The sequence below is a fragment of the Nicotiana tabacum genome, chromosome 24, assembly GCF_000715075.1.
Source record: "Nicotiana tabacum cultivar K326 chromosome 24, ASM71507v2, whole genome shotgun sequence".
Taxonomy (NCBI): domain Eukaryota; kingdom Viridiplantae; phylum Streptophyta; class Magnoliopsida; order Solanales; family Solanaceae; genus Nicotiana; species Nicotiana tabacum.
Genome location: NC_134103.1, coordinates 98,399,864 through 98,419,566, shown reverse-complemented (window position 1 = coordinate 98,419,566; position 19,703 = coordinate 98,399,864). Strand labels below are relative to the sequence as shown.

Genomic DNA, 19,703 nt, shown 5'->3' with positions numbered 1-19,703 from the left:
AGAAGGAGATGGGTGTTTGGACTGGGTCAGGTCCGAATTGGGCATTGTATTTGGGCTAAGTATCATTTAAAAGGTAGCCATTTTATAATTGATTCAAGAATTGCAATTGTGGCCTTTTGGTCTTTCATCCCTTTTGAAATTAAGTTAAATAAAATTAATAATTTTCAATAAAATATAATGAAAATTATAATTGTTAAATACTACTAATTATTGTAATTAATTGATTATTTGTAAAAATACTTCACTAGTATATTAATTTTGAATTATTGAAATAGTAAACTAATTAACTATTTTAAGAAGTAATTTATTGAGTTAATTATAGAACTTATGTATAGCTGGGAACTTACATAAATCCCAGCCTAGGACGATCAGCGAACTTATGTTAATTCAAAATTTTGAGCTCGCTGATCGTCCTGAGCTGGGATCTTAGGCCCGCTATTGGTTGGTTGTCCCCATAGCATTGTAGTTTGGTCTGCTGCTAAGAAAAAGTTCCATTATGCGGTGTTTGTTCTTGCAAAATAAATGAAATACACGCATACCAATATATTGTAATGCAGAATATATTAAGATGTGATGTAAATGATGCAAGAATGATGATGCCTGGCTGCCAGCGAGCCGTTATTTGGGATTGGGATGATGGCATACTTGATCCTGACTCGATTTGTTAGTCGGGCTGTGTACCATTCTGTAGCTGTTTGAAGCATTTGAAAATTTTCTCCGCTTGTTGGGAGAGCTTGTTGGTAAAGTGCATCTCCACTTGTTGGGAGATATTTTCACTGAGAAATGTCTTTGATTGTTGGCAGAGCTCGATTAGTAAAGTGCGTCTCCGCTTGTTGGGAGAGCTTTGCACTTAAATGTACAGTATTCTCCGTTTGGGAGTGATTGATAAAAATCGTAATCATACCTAAACCTGCATGAGCAAAATGTCAAAACATTCAAAATAATAGTAAAGGAAACAAAAGCATTTCCAAGAGATACTCTTGATTGCGAAGCTAGGTTAAGTATCCAAAACGAAATCAGGTCGAAGCGTAGTTTGATTACAACAGATGCAAAATGATAAGACTAAGAATGAAAATGGCTGAGTCTGACTCAGACAACCTATGTATCCAAGTGGAATCAGGCCAGAACGAAGTTCAATTACAAAAGACGATTGAATCTGATGAGGATTGCCTACATATTCCTTTCTGAGGAAATCAAGTCGGCGTAGTTTCTGAACAACATACAAAAGTGATATTTGGTTTTTCTATTACAAGAGAAAGGGGGAGAGAAACCGAACCCTACGTGGGTTGCCTACGTATCCCTCCATGAGAAGTTAGGTTGAACGTAGTTTTATTAATTTAAAAACCCTAACTCTATTTGTTTTCAGGCATAGTATCTCTTGATTACTTCCGAGTTGATAGGCTTCATGCTGACTCTTCCATCCATTTCTTCCAGGATTAGAGCTCCACCAGACAGTGCTCGGTGAACCACATAAGGACCTTGCCAGTTTGGTGCAAACTTTCCTTTGGCTTCTTCTTGATGGGGAAAGATTTTCTTCAAAACCAACTGCCCCGGTGTGAATTGGCGAGGCTTCACTCTTTTGTTAAACACATTGGACATCCTATTCTGATATAGCTATCCATGGCACACTGCATCCATTCTTTTCTCGTCAATGAGCATGAGTTGTTCTTGCATGACCCGTATCCACTTTGTGTCGTCCAATTTTGCTTCTTGAATGACTCTTAAGGATGGTATCTCGACTTCTGCAGGTATCACCGCTTCAGTGCCGTATACCAATATGTACGGTGTTGCCCCAGTGGATGTTCTCATGGTAGTCCGATAACCTAATAAAGCGAAGGGCAGCTTCTCGTGCCATTGTCTGTGATTGTCCAATATCTTTCGCAAAATCCTCTTGATATTCTTGTTGGCTGCCTCGATTGCCCATTCATTTACGGTCTGTAGGCTGTGGAATTGAGGTCACTATTGAGGTTAGCATAATTGTCAGTGATGATGGACTCCGGTATTCTAATATGCAGACAATGTTGTTTCGGACAAAATCTACCACTACCTTCTCTGTGACGGCCTTGTAAGTAGATGGCTCAACCCATTTGGTGAAATAGTCGATAGATACCAAAATGAAATGATGTCCGTTAATGGTAGGCAATAATCTCATGTTTTAGTCGATTATTACATTCCAATTTACTACACTTTAGTTGAGTTTGAGCCTTAATCGCTAGTGTTTTGCACTAATTGTATGTTTTATGCCTTGTAGGAGTGATTTCGAGCTATGTAGATGTTATGGAATGAATTCAAGTGATTTGGAGCCTTGAAGTATGAGTAAAAGCCCAAGGAATTAAGCCGGAATCATATTCGGGGATCAATGGATGATAGTTTAGAACGAACGAAGAATCGAGCAGGCATACTGCACAGTATCTAGTATAATGCACATAACATTTTGTTCGGAACTCTGTTTGGGCTGCATAATATATTGTTGGAAAGATAATTCAAAGGGCTACAACTTTTATGTTTTACATATTTTTAAATTCCCAATATAACAGGGTGAAAAGTGTGTGGCAAGTGCGCGGCCGCGCACTAACCGCGCATATGGGGTAGAACAGTGTGAAAAGTGCGCGGCCACACTTCCAGGTGCGCGGCTGCGCATGTCCAACTCCGAAAAAGTGTTCTTTTTCGCGTAGGAGAAGGTGTATTTGTTTGGGCCCGACCCTACTTGGTATATATACATAGAAAAATGGTATTTTGAGGACTTTTGACATAATTTAGACCTAAGGAAGCTAAGGAGAAGAGGGAGAAGCAAGAGCACAAGAATTTCACCATTCATCCTCACTCAAGACAAGGGTTTGGATGTTTTAAGTTTTCCTTTGACTTAAACTTAATTGTGATGAATTTTTCCATATCCATGGAGTAATTCTTCCTTAGGGATGGATGGAATTGGGGTTTTGAGAATTGTTTGTGGATATTAACTCTAGTTTTATGTATTGAAACGTTTTGGGGGTGTTTTTATTGTTGCATATATATTCACTTGTTTATGTAATCGAAAGAGGCATAATTTGTGATGTTTGCATTATCTTATTGGTTGAATTCATTGATTTTTGTTAGTAATCGAAAGAGGCTAGTTGAATTAATGTTTAGAACTAGTTAGGAGGATAATCGAAAGAGGGTCTCCTAAGGATCAATCCACTACGAATTCTTGCATATTTTCACCGAGCTTAACTTAGTTCATATCATAAGGTTGAGACTTAATCGAGAGATGAGTTTATACTGAATGTTTGAACATAATAGAGTGAATTCGAGAGACTCACTTGAACCATAGAAGTGAAGTAACTAGAATTAATTCTCAAACAAGTATCTTACACCTATTCAATCAACCCCTATTTTCTCCCTTTGATATCTTCTTCCTTACTCTTGTTGCGATTGTCATTTGCCAATAGTTTAGACTTTTAGTAAATTTTAGTTTTAAATCACACAACTCTAAATTGTTGATCATCTTGGATAGCAATAAAAACTAGAAGCTACGAAAACACTGTTTAAATTCAATCCATATGGATACGATATTTTCTATACTATATTCGACTAGTGAGTATAATTTTGTGTTGTGTTTCTGGCTAGTCAAATTTTGGCGATGTTGCTGAGGATTGGTAATTAATAGTGTTTGAAATAGTTTGTAGTGCTAATTTAGGAATTATGTTTTAGTTTTCCTTTTCTCTTTTCTTTTCTATTTTATTTTCTTTATTAGTTAACTTCTTTTCAAGATTTGTTTTGTAGTACCTAAAAGTTGGAGAAGATACTGTATTGAACTCTAAATGCTGTGAAGATGGAGTACAACCAGCCTAAAAAAATGGTTGAAGAATTAGCAGCTGAATATTATCAGCGGTCTGCTATGTATTTTAAATGCGGTGGAAATTATTTATGGGTTGACTGTCAAGCAGATATGTATTCTTCCTATGGTTCGTATTTTGAACAGCCTCACTCTGTTTCAAGTCCGTACATGTTTAAGGATTCATACAAGCATAATCTTGACTCTGGTTGGGATAAATATCCTTATTATAACTTGAATGGAAGTGAAGTGAGACAACCACCTCAAGGGGAGAATGATAGTTTGGAAGAGCTTGTGTATAAGTTCATAAATAAGCCGGTAGAGAGATTTACACAAGATGATGAAGCCATTAACAACCTAACAACGCAAGTGAGTCAATTGGTAAGTACACTGTCAGGAAGCTCATTGCATTGTGATGGTGAATATATAGAGGAGATACCCTGTGAGAATGAGCCTACCCAAGAGGATGAGCATCCACAGAGAGAGATTTTCACTGTTCAAGATGACTCTGATTCAACCGAGGTGATAAAAAATAAGGCTGTGGTTTAGTGTGAAGCAACGAAACAAGAGTTCAAACCCCCATCCACCTTTCCACATCTGCAACATGTAGTAGGAGAGAATGAGAAACAAATGGTCTTGGGCATACCAGAGGAATATTCACTTGACCTTTCATCCTTGTTTTCTTATTCTAATCTTGATCATGTGGATTTTATTTTTGGGGATTTACAGGAATATATATGGATTGATCCTGTGAAAGAATGCAGAAACAAGTTAAGGATCATCATGAACGAGCATTTCACCACTCAAGATGCAGACACGAAAGAAAGAAAAGAGCGGGTCTTGCATGTATCCTTAGAAGAATTGGGCTTAATGAGCTCCATAAAGAATCCCAAGGAGCGAAAACGAGGAATAAATTCAGAATTAGGGGTGGAGTTCATAAGTTCTCGGAAAAGAAGAAAATTCAGGGAAGTTTTCTTTACCTTATACTTTTTAATTGTCTATCATGGGGACATGCCACTACTTAAAGTGTGGGGTGGGGGATATGTTTGTATGTATGTTGTATGTATATTAATTTGGTTCGTTTATTTGGTTAGTAGTAGTTTGATAGAAAAATATTGAAAACAAATCCATAAAATTTGAAACAATATCAAATTTTCCCGACGATGGATATCATTTGACGTGTTTCTTGAGGGAATTAAGTCGAAAGAAAAAAACAAAAAGATTTTCTTTTGTAGGTAGTGTATCAATTCCCCCTTGGTTTTTCTTTGTGCCGTGGTTCTTTTCCAAGGATTTTGTTTGAACCGGGTGTAGTTAGTTTTTATTTTTGTTAGGAGTAGGGAACCTTGTGCTATGATTTGAATTGAAAGCAATGCCTCTTGACTTTGTTATGCCTTGAGAATAGTAAGTGCTTTAGTTGTGACGCTTAGGCTCAGTTTTTGACTCTTGGATAAGTGCCTTAATTTGTATGATCTTAACTTTGCTTAATTGCTTTGACTAGAGTGTCTTGATGAGGCCAATCTTGAGTGAGTCATGTGCCATGTGTGTGTGAGATTTTTGTGTTATTCTGTGCATTGCATTTGATGTCTAGAATTTTCCCCGTGTGTTTGCAAAGCGAAATAGTAGTTTTATTCAGTCTTGAAAGTGATATAGGCGTTTCTTTGTTGAGCCAGATATATGTGTTTACCCACCAAATTGTTATGTAATCGTAGTTAACCCCATTGAGCCTGTAACCCTATTTCATTGGCAACCACATTACAAGTCTTACCCAGTTGTTTGAATTGATCATCTATTTGAACCAATTACTTCTCGTGAGCACTTGAAATTATTATGAACTTTATAAAAGTTAAAGTGTGGGGTGGTTGGTTTGGGTTTTGAGTGGAACTATTAAAATAAGGAGAAAGGAGCAATGAATTGAAAAAATCAAGAGCCACTTGAATTGAAAAAGAAAAAAAATAGTTGTATTGTTGTGAACTAGATTCATTGATAAGTGGTAACTCTTAATGTAATGGTGCTTAAATAAATTGGGGAGTTAATGCATGTTGATGTTAAGGTGGAGTATGGTTTGACATAAGTGTGGGGTTTTGAATGTTAAAGTGTATGTATTAAAGTGCTTAGGGAGGTGTAGTCATTCTTATATCTAAATGTATCCTACCCGTCCCGCAACCTACATTACGACCAGTTAAAAGTCCTACTTGATCCTTGAGTGAATAAGATCAATTAGTAGAGTAGTACACTACGGGCAAGCCTATGGTACATCTTTTGTGGCACATGAATATCGTTTCTGAGAGTGAGTGAATTCTTTCTATCTTGAGTTCCTCATTGTTCTTGAATTTTATTGTTTGTGGAATTACTCTCTCTTTTGTTGTGTGAGGGCACTTGATTCATGAGGGAAAGGTAATTCTTAATCTCTATGTCAGAGTAAGTGAGTAAGTTGTGAATAATGCGTGGTGCTTGTGAGTCAAATCTTGAGGTGAAGATGTTACACTATTGTGCTTAGTCTATTTTAAATGTTCTTGGTATGATGAGTTAGGAGAGTTACTTAGTAAGGTTGTGTCTATATAAAGTGTGGTTTGATTGCTCGAGGAAGAGCAATGGTTTAAGTGTGGGTTGTTGATGGTAGGCTATAATCTCATGTTTTAGTCGATTATTACATTCCAATTTACTGCACTTTAGTTGAGTTTGAGCCTTAATCGCTAGTGTTTTGCACTAATTGTGTGTTTTATGCCTTGTAGGAGTGATTACGAGCTATGTAGATGTTATGGAATGAATTCAAGTGATTTGGAGCTTTGATGAATAAAAGCCCAAGAAATTAAGCCGGGATCGTGTTCGGGGATCAACGGATGATAGTTTAGAACGAACAAAGAATCGAGCAGGCATACTGCATAGTATCTAGTAAAATGAATATAACTTTTCGCTCGGAACTTCATTTGGGCTCCACAATATATTGTTGGAATGCTAATCCAAAGGGCTACAACTTTCCTGTTTTATAGTGTTTCAAGTTCCCAACAGAACAGGGTGAACAGTGCGCGAAAAATGTGCAGTCACGCACTGACCGCACATATGGGGCAGAACAATGTGAAAAGTGCGCGGGCACACTTCTAGGTGCGCGGCCGCGCACGTCCAACTCCAGAAAAGTGTCCCTTTTCACGTAGAAGAAGGTGTATTTATTTGGGCCCAACCCTACTTGGTATATATACATAGAAAAATGGTATTTTGAGGACTTTTGACATAATTTAGACCTAAAGAAGCTAAGGAGAAGAGGGAGAAGCAAGAGCATAAGGACTTCACCATTCATCCTCACTCAAGACAAGGGTTTGGATGTTTTATGTTTTCCTTTAACTTAAACTTAATTGTGATGAATTTCTCCACATCCATGGAGTAATTCTTCCTTATGGATTCATGGATTTGGTATTTTGAGAATTGTTTTTGTTTGTGAATATTAACTCTAGTTTTATGTATTGAATCATTTGGGGTGTTTTTATTGTTGCATATATATTCACTTGTATATGTAATCAAAAGAGGCATAATTTGTGATGTTCTTCATTATCTTATTGGTTGAATTCATTGATTCTTGTTAGTAATCGAAAGAGGCTAGTTGAATTAATGTTTATACCTAGTTAGGAGGATAATCGAAAGAGGTTCTCCTAAGGATCAATCCACTATGAATTCTTACATATCTTCACCGAGCTTAACTTAGTTCATATCGTAAGGTTGAGACATAATCGAGAGATGAGTTTCTACTGAATGTTTGAACATAATAGAGTAAATTCGAGAGACTCACTTGAACCATAGAAGTGAAGTAACTAGAGTTAATTCCCAAACAAGTATCTTACACCTATCCAATCAACCCTTATTTTCTCCCTTTTATATCTTCTTGCTTACTCTTGTTGCGATTGTCATTAGCCAATAGTTTAGACTTTTAGTAAATTTTAGTTTTAAATCACACAACTCTAAATTGTTGATCTTCTTGGATAGCAATTAAAATTGGAAGCTACGAAAACATTGTTTAAATCCAATACCTGTGGATATGATATTTTCTATACTATATTCGACTAGCGAGCATAATTTTGTGTTATGTTTTTAGCTCGTCATCCGTTTGATGCTGCAGGTTCTATGGATCCTGTCATGTCCATTCCCTAGTAGGCGAACGGCCAGGGTGAACCCATTACATTTAACTCATTTAGTGGAACCCTGATTAAATCTCCATGGATCTGGCACTGGTGACACTTCTGCATGTAGCGGATAGTGTCTCTTTCCATAGTCATCCAAAAGTATCCAACTCTCAAAATTTTCTTGGCTAATGTAAACCCGTTCATGTGGGGTCCACACGTCCCTGCATGTATTTCTTTCAATAGACTGGTCACTTCAGCGGCATCCACATATCTCAGCAAACCTAAATCTGGGGTCCTCCTATACATGACTTCCCCGTTGAGGAAAGAGTTGTTTGTTAACCTCCCGAGTGCTCGCTTTTGACTATTAGTAGAATTTTATGGGTACTCCTGGGTCGCAAGGAATTTTTTGATGTCGTGATACCATAGTTTACCATCTGGTTCTTCATTCACATGGAAGCAATAGGCATGTTGATCTCTGAACTCTACCTCAATTGGGTCGATGTAATTCTTTTCTGGATGCTGAATCATAGATGGTAAGGTCGCAAGGGCGTCGACGAACTTGTTCTTAATTTTGGGGACGTGCCTGAACTCAATCTTTGTAAACTTCTTGCACAACTCCTTCACGTAGTGAAGGTACGACAGTATCTTAACATTCTTGGTGGACCATTCTCCTTGGACTTGGTGTATCAGCAAATCAAAATCTCCTATAACCAAAAGTTCTTTGATGTTCATGTCGACTGCCATTCTGATTCCAAGGATGCATGCCTCGTATTCAACCATATTATTGGTATAAGGGAATCTTATCTTTGTCGATGCTGGATAGTGTTGTCCAGATTCTGAAATCAGGACTGCCCTAATCCCGACTCCTTTGAAGTTTGCTACTCTATCGAAAAACATTCTTCACACAAGGTATGATTCTGCAATATCCTCCCTGGCAAATAGTACTTCTTCATTGGGGAAATACGTGGTAAGAAGTTCATAATCTCCATCCACTAGATTCTAAGCAAGTTGGATGGCTAAAGCTTTTCCCTTGATAGCCTTCTGAGTTATGTACACAATGTCAAATTCGCTGAGGAGAATTTTCCATTAACTAACTTTCCGATAGGCATTGGCTTCTGAAAAATGTACTTGAGCGGGTCGATCCGAGATATTAGATGTGCAGTGTATGCCGATATGTAATGACTTAGCTTTTTAGAAATCTAAGTTACATTACAACAAATGCATTCTATCAGGGTATACTTGGCCTCACATGGTGTAAACTTCTTTCTTAAGTAGTAGATGACCTGCTTCTTTCTCCCAGTCTCGTCATGCTGCCCCAACACACCTCCAAAGGCATTGACCAAGACTGACAAATAGAGTAACAATGGTTTCCTAGCACTGGCGGGTTTGAAAGATACTCTTTGATTCTGTCGAAGGGTTTCTGGCACTCCTCCGTCCATTTCGTGGCAACATCCTTCTTTAGCAGCTTGAAAATGGGTTCACTAGGCTATGAAACGACTAATGTAATTCAATCTTCCCAAGAAACTCATGTCATCTTTCTTACTCTTTGGTGGTGTTAATTCCTGGATGGCCTTGATTTTTGATGGATCCAGTTCTATCCCCTTCCTTCTTACGATGAAACCTAATAGTTTCCCAGCGGGGTCTCCGAACGCACACTTTGCTGGGTTCAACTTTAAACTGTACCTTTGCAAGCGTTCAAACAATTTCCTCAAGTCGTCCAAGTTCTCTGAACTCCTTCGAGATTTTATGATAACGTCACCCAGATATACTTCAATAACCTTATGGATCATATCATGAAAGAGGGTCGTCATGGCCCTCATGTAGGTGGCGCCGACATTCTTGAGACCGAACGGCATAACTCTATAACAATAGACTCCCCAAGGCGTGGTGAAAGATGTCTTCTCTGTGTCTTCCTCGTGCATTAAGATTTGGTGGTATCCGGCGAAACAATCCATAAACAACTGCAGTTCATGCTTCGCACAATTTACGATGAGAATTTGGATATTTGGCAAGGGGAAATCATCCTTTGGACTAGCTTTGTTGAGGTCTCGGTAGTCCACACATATTTTGATTTTTTCATCCTTCTTGGGCACTAGGACAATGTTTGCCAACCAGCTTGGATAGTTGGTCACCCTTACTACATTTGCCTCTATCTGTTTGGTCATTTCTCCTTTTATCCTCAGACTTTAATCAGGTTTGAACTTCCTGGGCTTCTACTTTACCGACAGTCTGGTAGGGTCAGTGGGTAGTCGATGCGAGATAATGTCGGTGCTTAATCCTAGCATGTCATCATAGAACCATGCGAACACATAGACATACTATTAGAGGAGCTCAATCATTTTTTCCTTCTGCTCGGCTTCTAGGTGAATGCTGATTCTGGTTTCTTTTACATCTTCTTCGCTTCCAAGATTGACCACTTCTGTTTCTTCAAGATTGGGATTATTCTGACTCTCCAATTGCTCGATCTCCTGCGGGAGATTGTCTGGCATCAAACTCTCATCATATTCCTCATAATCTGGGTCGTTGCGCTCAGCGGTTTCGTTACATGTCATAATCGTGGAACGCGATTTTTTATCGATTTGATTACTGAAAAGAAAAACTAAGTATAAATAAAGCGGTAAAACAAAGTGGTGGTATTTAGGAAAATGATTCTTTTGTTTCATCAAAAGGGGAACGTCTTAAGCGTTCACAAGAGGCAATTGATCGTTCTCTTTTCAAAAGAAAACTTTTACAGTTCCATACTATCAAGACTCCCGACGAACCAAATGGACTGGCTGTCCAATTCTGTAGCTATTCCCCTGGTTCGGCATCCCTGATAGTCAGTGTCTTGATGTCAGTTCCTTCACAACATTCTTCAATCATATTCATGAACAGCTTTCCCATCCCATCAATGAAATCATCTTCGGGTGTCAAACTCTATCCCGAACTTACAACATGCTCTAGCAAAACAACCTTTTTCCCGGAGCTAACGATGCGAGCATTCACTTTCGGAGGCTGATATCATATGCCAGACCTTCCTTTATGCCCATTATGTTCAATTGGCTCTGTGATTCCATCTGACTTGACTCCCAACCCTGTTCCTGGTCTGTATCTATATTTCATCATCTCCTTCATAGACATTTTGGATCTATACGACGACTGCATTCCCAAATTTTGTTCAGTCTTCACCAACTCAGTAGTCTGCATGATTTCTATAACATGGAAGACAACTCCGTCCAACCTTTCAATGAATGGGACAACATACTCCAAATAGGCGGAGTGATCCCACTCGCTGTGAACCATAATCTCTTAGCATCCCTACTTGAATTTTATGCATTGGTGCAAAGTAGACGGCACAACCCCTACCATATGTATCTAGGGCCTGCCCAGCAGAAAATTGTAGGAAGAAGAGATATCCATCACTTGGAACAACACCGTAAAATCGACCGGCCCAATTTGCAAAGCTAGATAAATTTCTCCAATAATATCTTTTGTGAACCATCAAAGGCTCTGACCCTTATGTGGCTTCGCTTGTCTCTTCTGAAAGTGATCATGTTTGCTTCGACCATTTTTCCAATTGTCGCAGCAAACGCCTCGCTAGTGGTGTTACTTGGTACAGTTAGTACTTTAAGCAAGCGTTCTTATGAACGTTAAAGCTCATTAATATATCCATGATAGATATTTGTGTTGGAGTTTTCTTCAACTGGTCTTCCACATAATACTCTTTGCTTGACATTCTTTTCCAAAACTCAGCGGCTTCTAGATCTGTTTTGTTCCTCCTTGGAAATTGTTCTCTCCCCGGGTTTCCTCGATCTTTTTCTTTAAAAAAAGGATTCCAACAAAAAACTGCTTTCACAACTACGAAAAGCTTTGACATCTTAAGGGGCGTAGAATCTCCCAGACCTAGTCATACCGTGGGCTACGACAAAGTCTATCATTTTGGCCTTTCCCTTTTGCTGGTACGTCCATGGGATGGTTTTTTACTCCGGATCTTCTTCGTCTCGAGTAGCATCTGCAGGTTGCTGCGGATAGGTTTGAACTATCAATGTAGACCTTAATTGTACTATAATTATTGGAGCTTTTTGAGGAGGGATCATTGCGGCTTCTGCATTCTCTATAGTGATAATTGTTCCCTTAAGGTTATATTCTTCGTCTAATGTGATCATGTTAGCTGCCTGGTTTCGATGATTTGGCAGTGGGATGCGATTCACATTAGGTGGTGCTGGAGTGCACTGAATGGCTCCGCTCTTGATCAGGATTTCAATTTCATTTTTCAACTCAAAAAAATCTTTAGTATCGTGACCAGGTACATTGGAATGATACACGCATCTTTTAGTGGCATCAAAATATCTGGAGGGAACTTGTTGCTACCAAACACACTCACGCAAGTATACGCGGTCGTCAAGTAATAAAGTGACTAAAAGTCGGATGTCGAACCCACGAGGACTTATGATTAGCTATTAACTAAATTAGCCTATCTTAATTATCTAAACAAGAATTAAATCTAAAAATATTTTATTCTAACTAATTAAATAAGAAAAATATAAATAATAAACTTTGAACAGAGAAAGAGCAGATTTTAATGATATCAATGTAATGAAAACGATCTAGGGTTATGGGCTATCTAACAATCCTATTGTATTCTTCAATTGAATTGACCGACTAATTTATCTAGCTTATTGGTTGACAGGGTTAATATTGCTCATAAGAATCTGTTGAGTTCTTACTCGCCTATTCAAGCTAACCTAACGCCTATATGTCTATGGAGTTAGAATCAACAAGAACGCATTTATAATTCCTGTAAATCAACCAAGCAAGGCAATTAGGTATATGTCTATCCTAACCACGAATCCGTTCCCCAATGCCCGAGTTCAAGAACTTGCCCTACTCAATCCTATATGCAATATAGAATTCCCACTTTCGAGTTCAATTCTAGATTCGTAGATAATATTCAATTGGTGATCAAGCAATTAAATAATTAAGCGCAAGATTGAATAAATAAACTAATATGATAAATCAAGAAGTCAAAATCAATATCCGAATAACAATAGTCATGAAAGAACCACAACCCTAGAACGTGAAGTTTAGCTCCATATAGACATGGTAGCCAAACAACAAATCATACAAAGAAACATAAAAATTACTAAGTTTGGTAGGAGAAAGATGAAACTTGATGAATTCCGGCCTCCACAGCTTTGTCGTGGCTTTTTCCCCCTTCCCAATATGTTAGATGACCTAAAAGAGGCATTTTTGGCTTATATATTGCGTACCAAAGTCGTGGGCCAAAGTTCTCCTATTTCTAATCCAAATCAGCTTCAGGGATTGATGCTAGGGTGGATGCGTCGCATCCACCTCGTCCTCCACTTCTCAGCTTCGGATGCTACGGTGGATGCTTCGCATCCAGCCTTCTTTTCTACTTCCCAGTTTCGCACGCGATGGCGAACGCTATGGCCCAACTTCACTGCTAAGGTTGCACGCAGGATGATGTTTTCCTAGGTTGGATGCGACGCATCCAACCCTTCTTCCTCTGGCTAAACCACCTTTTCTTCATATTTTGCACTCCGAACACCTTAAATCATCACACATAACTTAATTAGTCATCAAACCAATAATTACACCATGTTGGGCGTTTTAAAGATTAAATAACATCAAGAAGTGGTTAAAACATGGGCAAAGTAACATCAACACATATCGAAATATGCCAAACATCACTACCCCACACTTAAACCTTTGTTCGTCCTCGAACAAACCATCCTATAGTAGACGAAACAAAATTGAGCTCTTATCATTCAAAGCACACTGCACCTCTGACCGTGGTTATTTGCAACCATTAGGCTCTAGGCTATGCATCACATACCCTTCGCTTTACTTAAGCCATTCTTTAAACATATTCGAACAAAGACAACATGCTCACAACAATCCTAACCTCAAAAACCGACTCAATGTCACAATGCATTCATGGCTTGAACAACCAACATCATAGAGAAGTCTAATAACGTTACCTATCCCTCGTGAAACCATGTGCCCTCACAACAAGAACAAAAGAGCGAGTAGAATCAATCCACACATTCGAATCTCATGATCAAATATATTTTAATGACTCACATATATCAAAGAAAATCGCTCACTCTCACAAAGAAGTCACATGCATGAAATTAGTACCATAGGCTTGCCCTTAATGTAAATCTCTACTAATGTAAGCTCGCTCGATCTAAAATCAATTAGGACTTTTTCATGGTTGTAATGTGGACTAAGGGACGGGTAGGATATATTTAAGGAATAGTGACTCACCCTCCTAAGCACTTTAATACATCACAAAATTACTTTAAGCATTTTTTTTTCAACCCCACTTCAATTTCACAAACAATATCACCCCCAAAACAGTCCCTTTTTCTTTAAGCACTACTTTAGTTCATACCCACTAGCAAGAACAAGATAACAATTTATTCATTTATATATATATATATTTTTTTTTTTTTTTTTTTTTTTCTCTTTCAATTTCCGCTAGTGGTGTATTATTTTACAAAATAAGTGCACCCTTCTTTCTTTCATTGGTTCCACTCAAAAGTCACCCCACACTTAGTCCCTTCTTACTTCTTTTAGCGCTCATCTAACAATTAAAGTGCTTTAAGAGGTAAAAGGATCAAAACAATGTCAATTAAGAATAAAAAGGGTATAGGCTTGTAATGTGGGTACCAAATAAAAGGTCTACAGGCTCAAAAGGTTTAACTAGGGATAGATTTTATTTGTGATAAGCAATAAGCTCAAAAATATCAAAGAAAGCCTAAAATCATTTTTCAAACCGAGCATCACCTAAAATTTCGCTTCAACTCACATACCGGGCAAGTTCTAGACACAAGTACAATACATGGACTACACAAAAACCTCACCACACATGGCACATGACTCATTAAGGACGGTTACATTCCGACTCTCAAGTAATGCAAGTATTCACGGAGCCACGAGATATTAAGCATTAAGCGCAAAGTGAACACAAGTCAAGAAAATGAGAAATAGGCGCCACAAAACATGCTATCCATTTTAACAAGGCATCATCAATAATTTCAAATCATACAGAAGATACTACACATGCGAAAGTATAAATATGTTACTATCAAACAAGTCAAGGGCGCCTAGGTTCATCATTCTTGCTCCTTTTATTCCCTAAATTCCTAATCTACTCGGAAAGAAAAAAACTACCCGGTTCAAACTACATCCCATGGAAAAGAACCGAGGCACAAAGAAAAACCACAGGGGATTATTACTACCTAAAGAAAGCTAAAAGATATATTTTGGATTTTTGTTTAGACTTTAATCCCTCAAGAAAACTGTCTAGGAGATCAATCGTCGGGAAAAGTCCAATTTTTCTAATTTTTCATTTTTTTTCCTTCACAAAAGCTACTACACTTAAGAATGAGTACTACAACTAAGCTAAAATAGCAAAGAAACTTATCCAAACGATCTCCTCACCCCACACTTAAAATTTTGCAATGTCCTCAATGCACATTATAAATAATAAGAGGGTAAACGAGACTCCCTGGTAGGCCAAAGGCCGAAGCAATAGCGGCTCACGAGGTACTCAGACTTCCCCCAGGCATCGTCCTTTGTGTGGGCACCCCACACTTAGTCCTCACCATCTAGCTCGCTTTTGCACTCTTCTAATGGCTTTGCTTCCTATGCTCATAATCCTACAAAACAAAAATAAATACTACAAAAAAATAAAAATAAAAATAAAAATAAACTAACTAACTTGGGTGGCCTCCCAAGAAGCGCCTGATTTAACGTAGCGGCACAACGTGAACCACTTTTTGCCTCCACCTCGAACTTATGAATTGAGCCCCTAACATGGCATCCAGTTTGCGGCTATGCTCCAGTGGTGGGGCTACAAAGATAACCAGGCCAAGTAATAAATTTTTCACTCTACACTTCTCGGCCTTTAGATGAGGAATGTATTTTTTTCTTTTTGGCATGACAAATTCAAAAATATAGGCATCATCTTCCTCTTCCATCGACTCCTCCAAAGGCTTAGATGACTCGATTTCCATGTCATCATCCAAATACAATGTCGAAAAATGTTTAGAATGAGGACCAACACGCCCCAACTTTAGAATTGTATTACTATTTATATCCTCATATGTGCACACATTAGAGTCTTCAAATATAACATTATCTGCTACCTCGCATGGCTCTAGTGTACTTTTCTCAACATGGGCATCATCAACAGAAATATGCTCGAATGATTGGCTCTCCACTTTTAGCTCCTCAATTTGGCGTATAAGCTCCCTTTCAGCTTCTGACAACTCATTACTATTTTGTTGGGCGATAGACGCAACAACCTTTGCATTTAATTTATCTTGCAAGTCGTGAATAGTAGTGACAAATTTATAGATCCCTTGTCCCAGTTTAGATCTTCCCTCTATAAAGTGTCTCATCCCATCAGTAAGTTCCTCATGTTGAGCTTCATATATTTCTAACTTTTCAGCCTGTTCTGCCAGCCAAGTTTGGCTCAAAATCTCCTCTTTTTCAAAAATTTTCTCTTGCTGGTACTCACTCTCTTCATTCAATTCTTCCATATTGGCCTTCATTCTTGTGATTGCTGCCCTCATTCTTTTCATATCTTTTTTGAGTTCATCCTGTTGCTCTGCTACTTGCCTCAGAATATCCCTAATATATGCATCAGGCTCCATATCCTGCACTTCATTGTCCCTATCAAACTCAGAAATATCATTAGAAAGATCATAATAAGGGCTCAGAGAAGGATGAACAAAATTAGGACAACCATCCCAATGGCCATCTTGACCACCACACATATTACAAATATTCCACTCAAAGGATTGAGATTGTGCGCACAACTCGCTCCTGGGAACATTCTGACAATTTTTCCACCAGTGGGGTCCTCCACAATATGGACAAGGATCATCAAAATAAGAATAACCATCATTCGAACAATTTTTATTCCAAGATGCCATGCTAAAATAAATAAAAAATACTAACTAAAATAAAATAATAAAAAAACATGAATAGATAAAAAAAATGTCTAATCTAGAAAAATAGCAAATTTCTAAGTCCCCGGCAACGGCGCCAAAAACTTGTTGCTACCAAACACACTCACGCAAGTATACGCGGTCGTCAAGTAATAAAGTGACTAAAAGTCGGATGTCGAACCCACGAGGACTTATGATTAGCTATTAACTAAATTAGCCTATCTTAATTATCTAAACAAGAATTAAATCTAAAAATATTTTATTCTAACTAATTAAATAAGAAAAATATAAATAATAAACTTTGAACAGAGAAAGAGCAGATTTTAATGATATCAATGTAATAAAAACGATCTAGGGTTATGGGCTATCTAACAATCCTATTGTATTCTTCAATTGAATTGACCGACTAATTTATCTAGCTTGTTGGTTGACAGGGTTAATATTGCTCATAAGAATCTGTCGAGTTCTTACTCGCCTATTCAAGCTAACCTAACGCCTATATGTCTATGGAGTTAGAATCAACAAGAACGCATTTATAATTCCTGTAAATCAACCAAGCAAGGCAATTAGGTATATGTCTATCCTAACCACGAATCCGTTCCCCGATGCCCGAGTTCAAGAACTTGCCCTACTCAATCCTATATGCAATATAGAATTCCCACTTTCGAGTTCAATTCTAGATTCGTAGATAATATTCAATTGGTGATCAAGCAATTAAATAATTAAGCGCAAGATTGAATAAATAAACTAATATGATAAATCAAGAAGTCAAAATCAATATCCGAATAACAATAGTCATGAAAGAACCACAACCCTAGAACGTGAAGTTTAGCTCCATATAGACATGGTAGCCAAACAACAAATCATACAAAGAAATATAAAAATTACTAAGTTTGGTAGGAGAAAGATGAAACTTGATGAATTCCGGCCTCCACAGCTTTGTCGTGGCTTTTTCCCCCTTCCCACTATGTTAGATGACCTAAAAGAGGCGTTTTTGGCTTATATATTGCGTACCAAAGTCGTGGGCCAAAGTTCTCCTATTTCTAATCCAAATCAGCTTCAGGGAATGATGCTAGGGTGGATGCGTCGCATCCACCTCGTCCTCCACTTCTCAGCTTCGGATGCTACGGTGGATGCTTCGCATCCAGCCTTCTTTTCTACTTCCCAGTTTCGCACGCGATGGCGAACGCTATGGCCCAACTTCACTGCTAAGGTTGCACGCAGGATGATGTTTTCCTAGGTTGGATGCGACGCATCCAACCCTTCTTCCTCTGGCTAAACCACCTTTTCTTCATATTTTGCACTCCGAACACCTTAAATCGTCACACATAACTTAATTAGTCATCAAACCAATAATTACACCATGTTGGGCGTTTTAAAGATTAAATAACATCAAGAAGTGGTTAAAACATGGGCAAAGTAACATCAACACATATCGAAATATGCCAAACATCAATGCTCATGAACCCTTCCCACACTGGGTGTATCAATCCTTCTCTTCTCAACCTTTCAAACAATTAGGCTAGAGGCTCAGCAATCGGGATATAAGTTCTAGGATCCCTCTCTTCAAAGTTAGGATGAGGGTGTGGTGCCTAAACATGTAAGTTTTGATGAGTAGTGCTTTGGACATGAGCATATGGCCGTTATGGGTTTTGGTTGTTGTTGGCTCGGGGAGGGTTGTATTGTGGTTGAGGGTGGTAATATGACTGGGTATTATAGACTGGAGCGTAAGTGGGTGGTGGTATGTGGCTGTCTGGGGAATAAGAGGTGCTTCCGTAAGGTAGGTTGGTTTGGTAGTAAGGGACGACTGCTGATACCTCCTCTTTCTTCTTCTTTACGATACCGATTGACCTTGACTGGATGGACTTGCTGGCCACTTGCAGTACTGCCATGGATTGTACTTTACCAGACTTTATGCTCTTTTCTAAGAAATCTCCCATCTTGACCAGCTCGGGGAACTTTTGACCCATCATTCCCATCATCTTTTCAAAGTATATTCCATCATGGGCTCTAATGAAATACTTGGTTAGTTCACTGTCATCCAGTGGAGGTTGCGCCCTGGCAGCCTCCGACCTCCGCCGTTGTGCATATCCTTGGAACAACTTAGATGGTTTTTTTTGCAGGTTCACCATTGCGAACTGATCAGGAGTGATATCTGTATTGAATCAAAAATGATTCATGAAGTCTTCGGCCATATCTTTCCAAGTTCTCCAATTTTGTGGGTCCTGTCGGGTATACCTGGTGTGCTTCTCCCGTCAAATTTCTTATAAACAATTTCATCCTCAACTTCTTATTTCTTCCCACTCCGACCAACTTGTCACAATAAGCCCTCAAATGTGCGTGAGGGTCCTCCGTCCCATCAAAAATATCGAACTTTGGGGGTTTGTACCCTACTGGCATATCCACATCTGGATGAATACATAGGTCCTCAGAGTCCAAACTTTCACCTCCTCGGGCAACTTGGAGACTCTTCATTTGCCTTCTCAACATTTGCAACTACTCAGGTACTGACTCTTCTTCCTTACGCCTGTCTTCTCACTCTATCTCGGCGTATTGATCAATATCATAAGGCACCCTGACCGTGACAGTGCTGTAAAGGTAGGTTCTAAAATGGCATATACAGGGGGAACTTACCGCTCATGGGTGGCGACATGTACCACAGATATGTGCTGGTTTGTGGTGAAAGTGACTCCGTCACAAGGAGGGGTAGTTGAATTAGTGGTAATAGGCGGGTTCTGTGATGTCTGAGTGTATTGTGGTACGTAAGGAGTGTGAATAGGGGGATTTGGTGGGTTAGCGGGTGTTATTGAAGGT

The 19,703-nt window shown here is 38.6% G+C and overlaps 2 protein-coding genes across 2 annotated transcripts; both read right to left on the bottom strand.

Annotated features, from left to right (window-relative positions):
• Positions 1–4,359: 4,359 nt before the first annotated feature.
• Positions 4,360–9,365, bottom strand: LOC142178338 (uncharacterized). The gene is made up of 4 exons (XM_075247672.1): positions 9,166–9,365; positions 8,348–8,809; positions 4,542–4,562; positions 4,360–4,411 (listed from the first exon to the last, which is right to left on the bottom strand). The coding sequence occupies exons 1-4, from the start codon at positions 9,363–9,365 to the stop codon at positions 4,360–4,362; spliced, it is 735 nt and encodes a 244-aa protein (XP_075103773.1).
• A 2,520-nt stretch (positions 9,366–11,885) lies between these two features.
• Positions 11,886–19,379, bottom strand: LOC107762972 (uncharacterized). Its single transcript, XM_075247671.1, has 3 exons — positions 19,128–19,379; positions 18,707–19,027; positions 11,886–12,152 (listed from the first exon to the last, which is right to left on the bottom strand). Exons 1-3 carry the CDS (start codon positions 19,377–19,379, stop codon positions 11,886–11,888), a joined length of 840 nt encoding a protein of 279 aa, XP_075103772.1.
• Between the last annotated feature and the right edge of the window lie 324 nt (positions 19,380–19,703).

Bases quoted from the DNA above. Each gene is read 5' to 3' on its own strand.
- LOC142178338 (XM_075247672.1), bottom strand. From the start codon at position 9,365: ATGGACGGAGGAGTGCCAGAAACCCTTCGACAGAATCAAAGAGTATCT. The intron at 8,810-9,165 runs GTATACCCTGAT...GTTTTTCGATAG, and splicing joins TTTACACCATGTGAGGCCAA to AGTAGCAAACTTCAAAGGAG. The intron at 4,563-8,347 runs GTATCACGACAT...ATTCTTTCACAG, and splicing joins GAACCAGATGGTAAACTATG to GATCAATCCATATATATTCC.
- LOC107762972 (XM_075247671.1), bottom strand. From the start codon at position 19,379: ATGTTGAGAAGGCAAATGAAGAGTCTCCAAGTTGCCCGAGGAGGTGAA. The intron at 19,028-19,127 runs GTATACCCGACA...ACTCCTGATCAG, and splicing joins TGACGGGAGAAGCACACCAG to TTCGCAATGGTGAACCTGCA. The intron at 12,153-18,706 runs GTATCAGCAGTC...ATCCTGATCAAG, and splicing joins TAAAGAAGAAGAAAGAGGAG to AGCGGAGCCATTCAGTGCAC.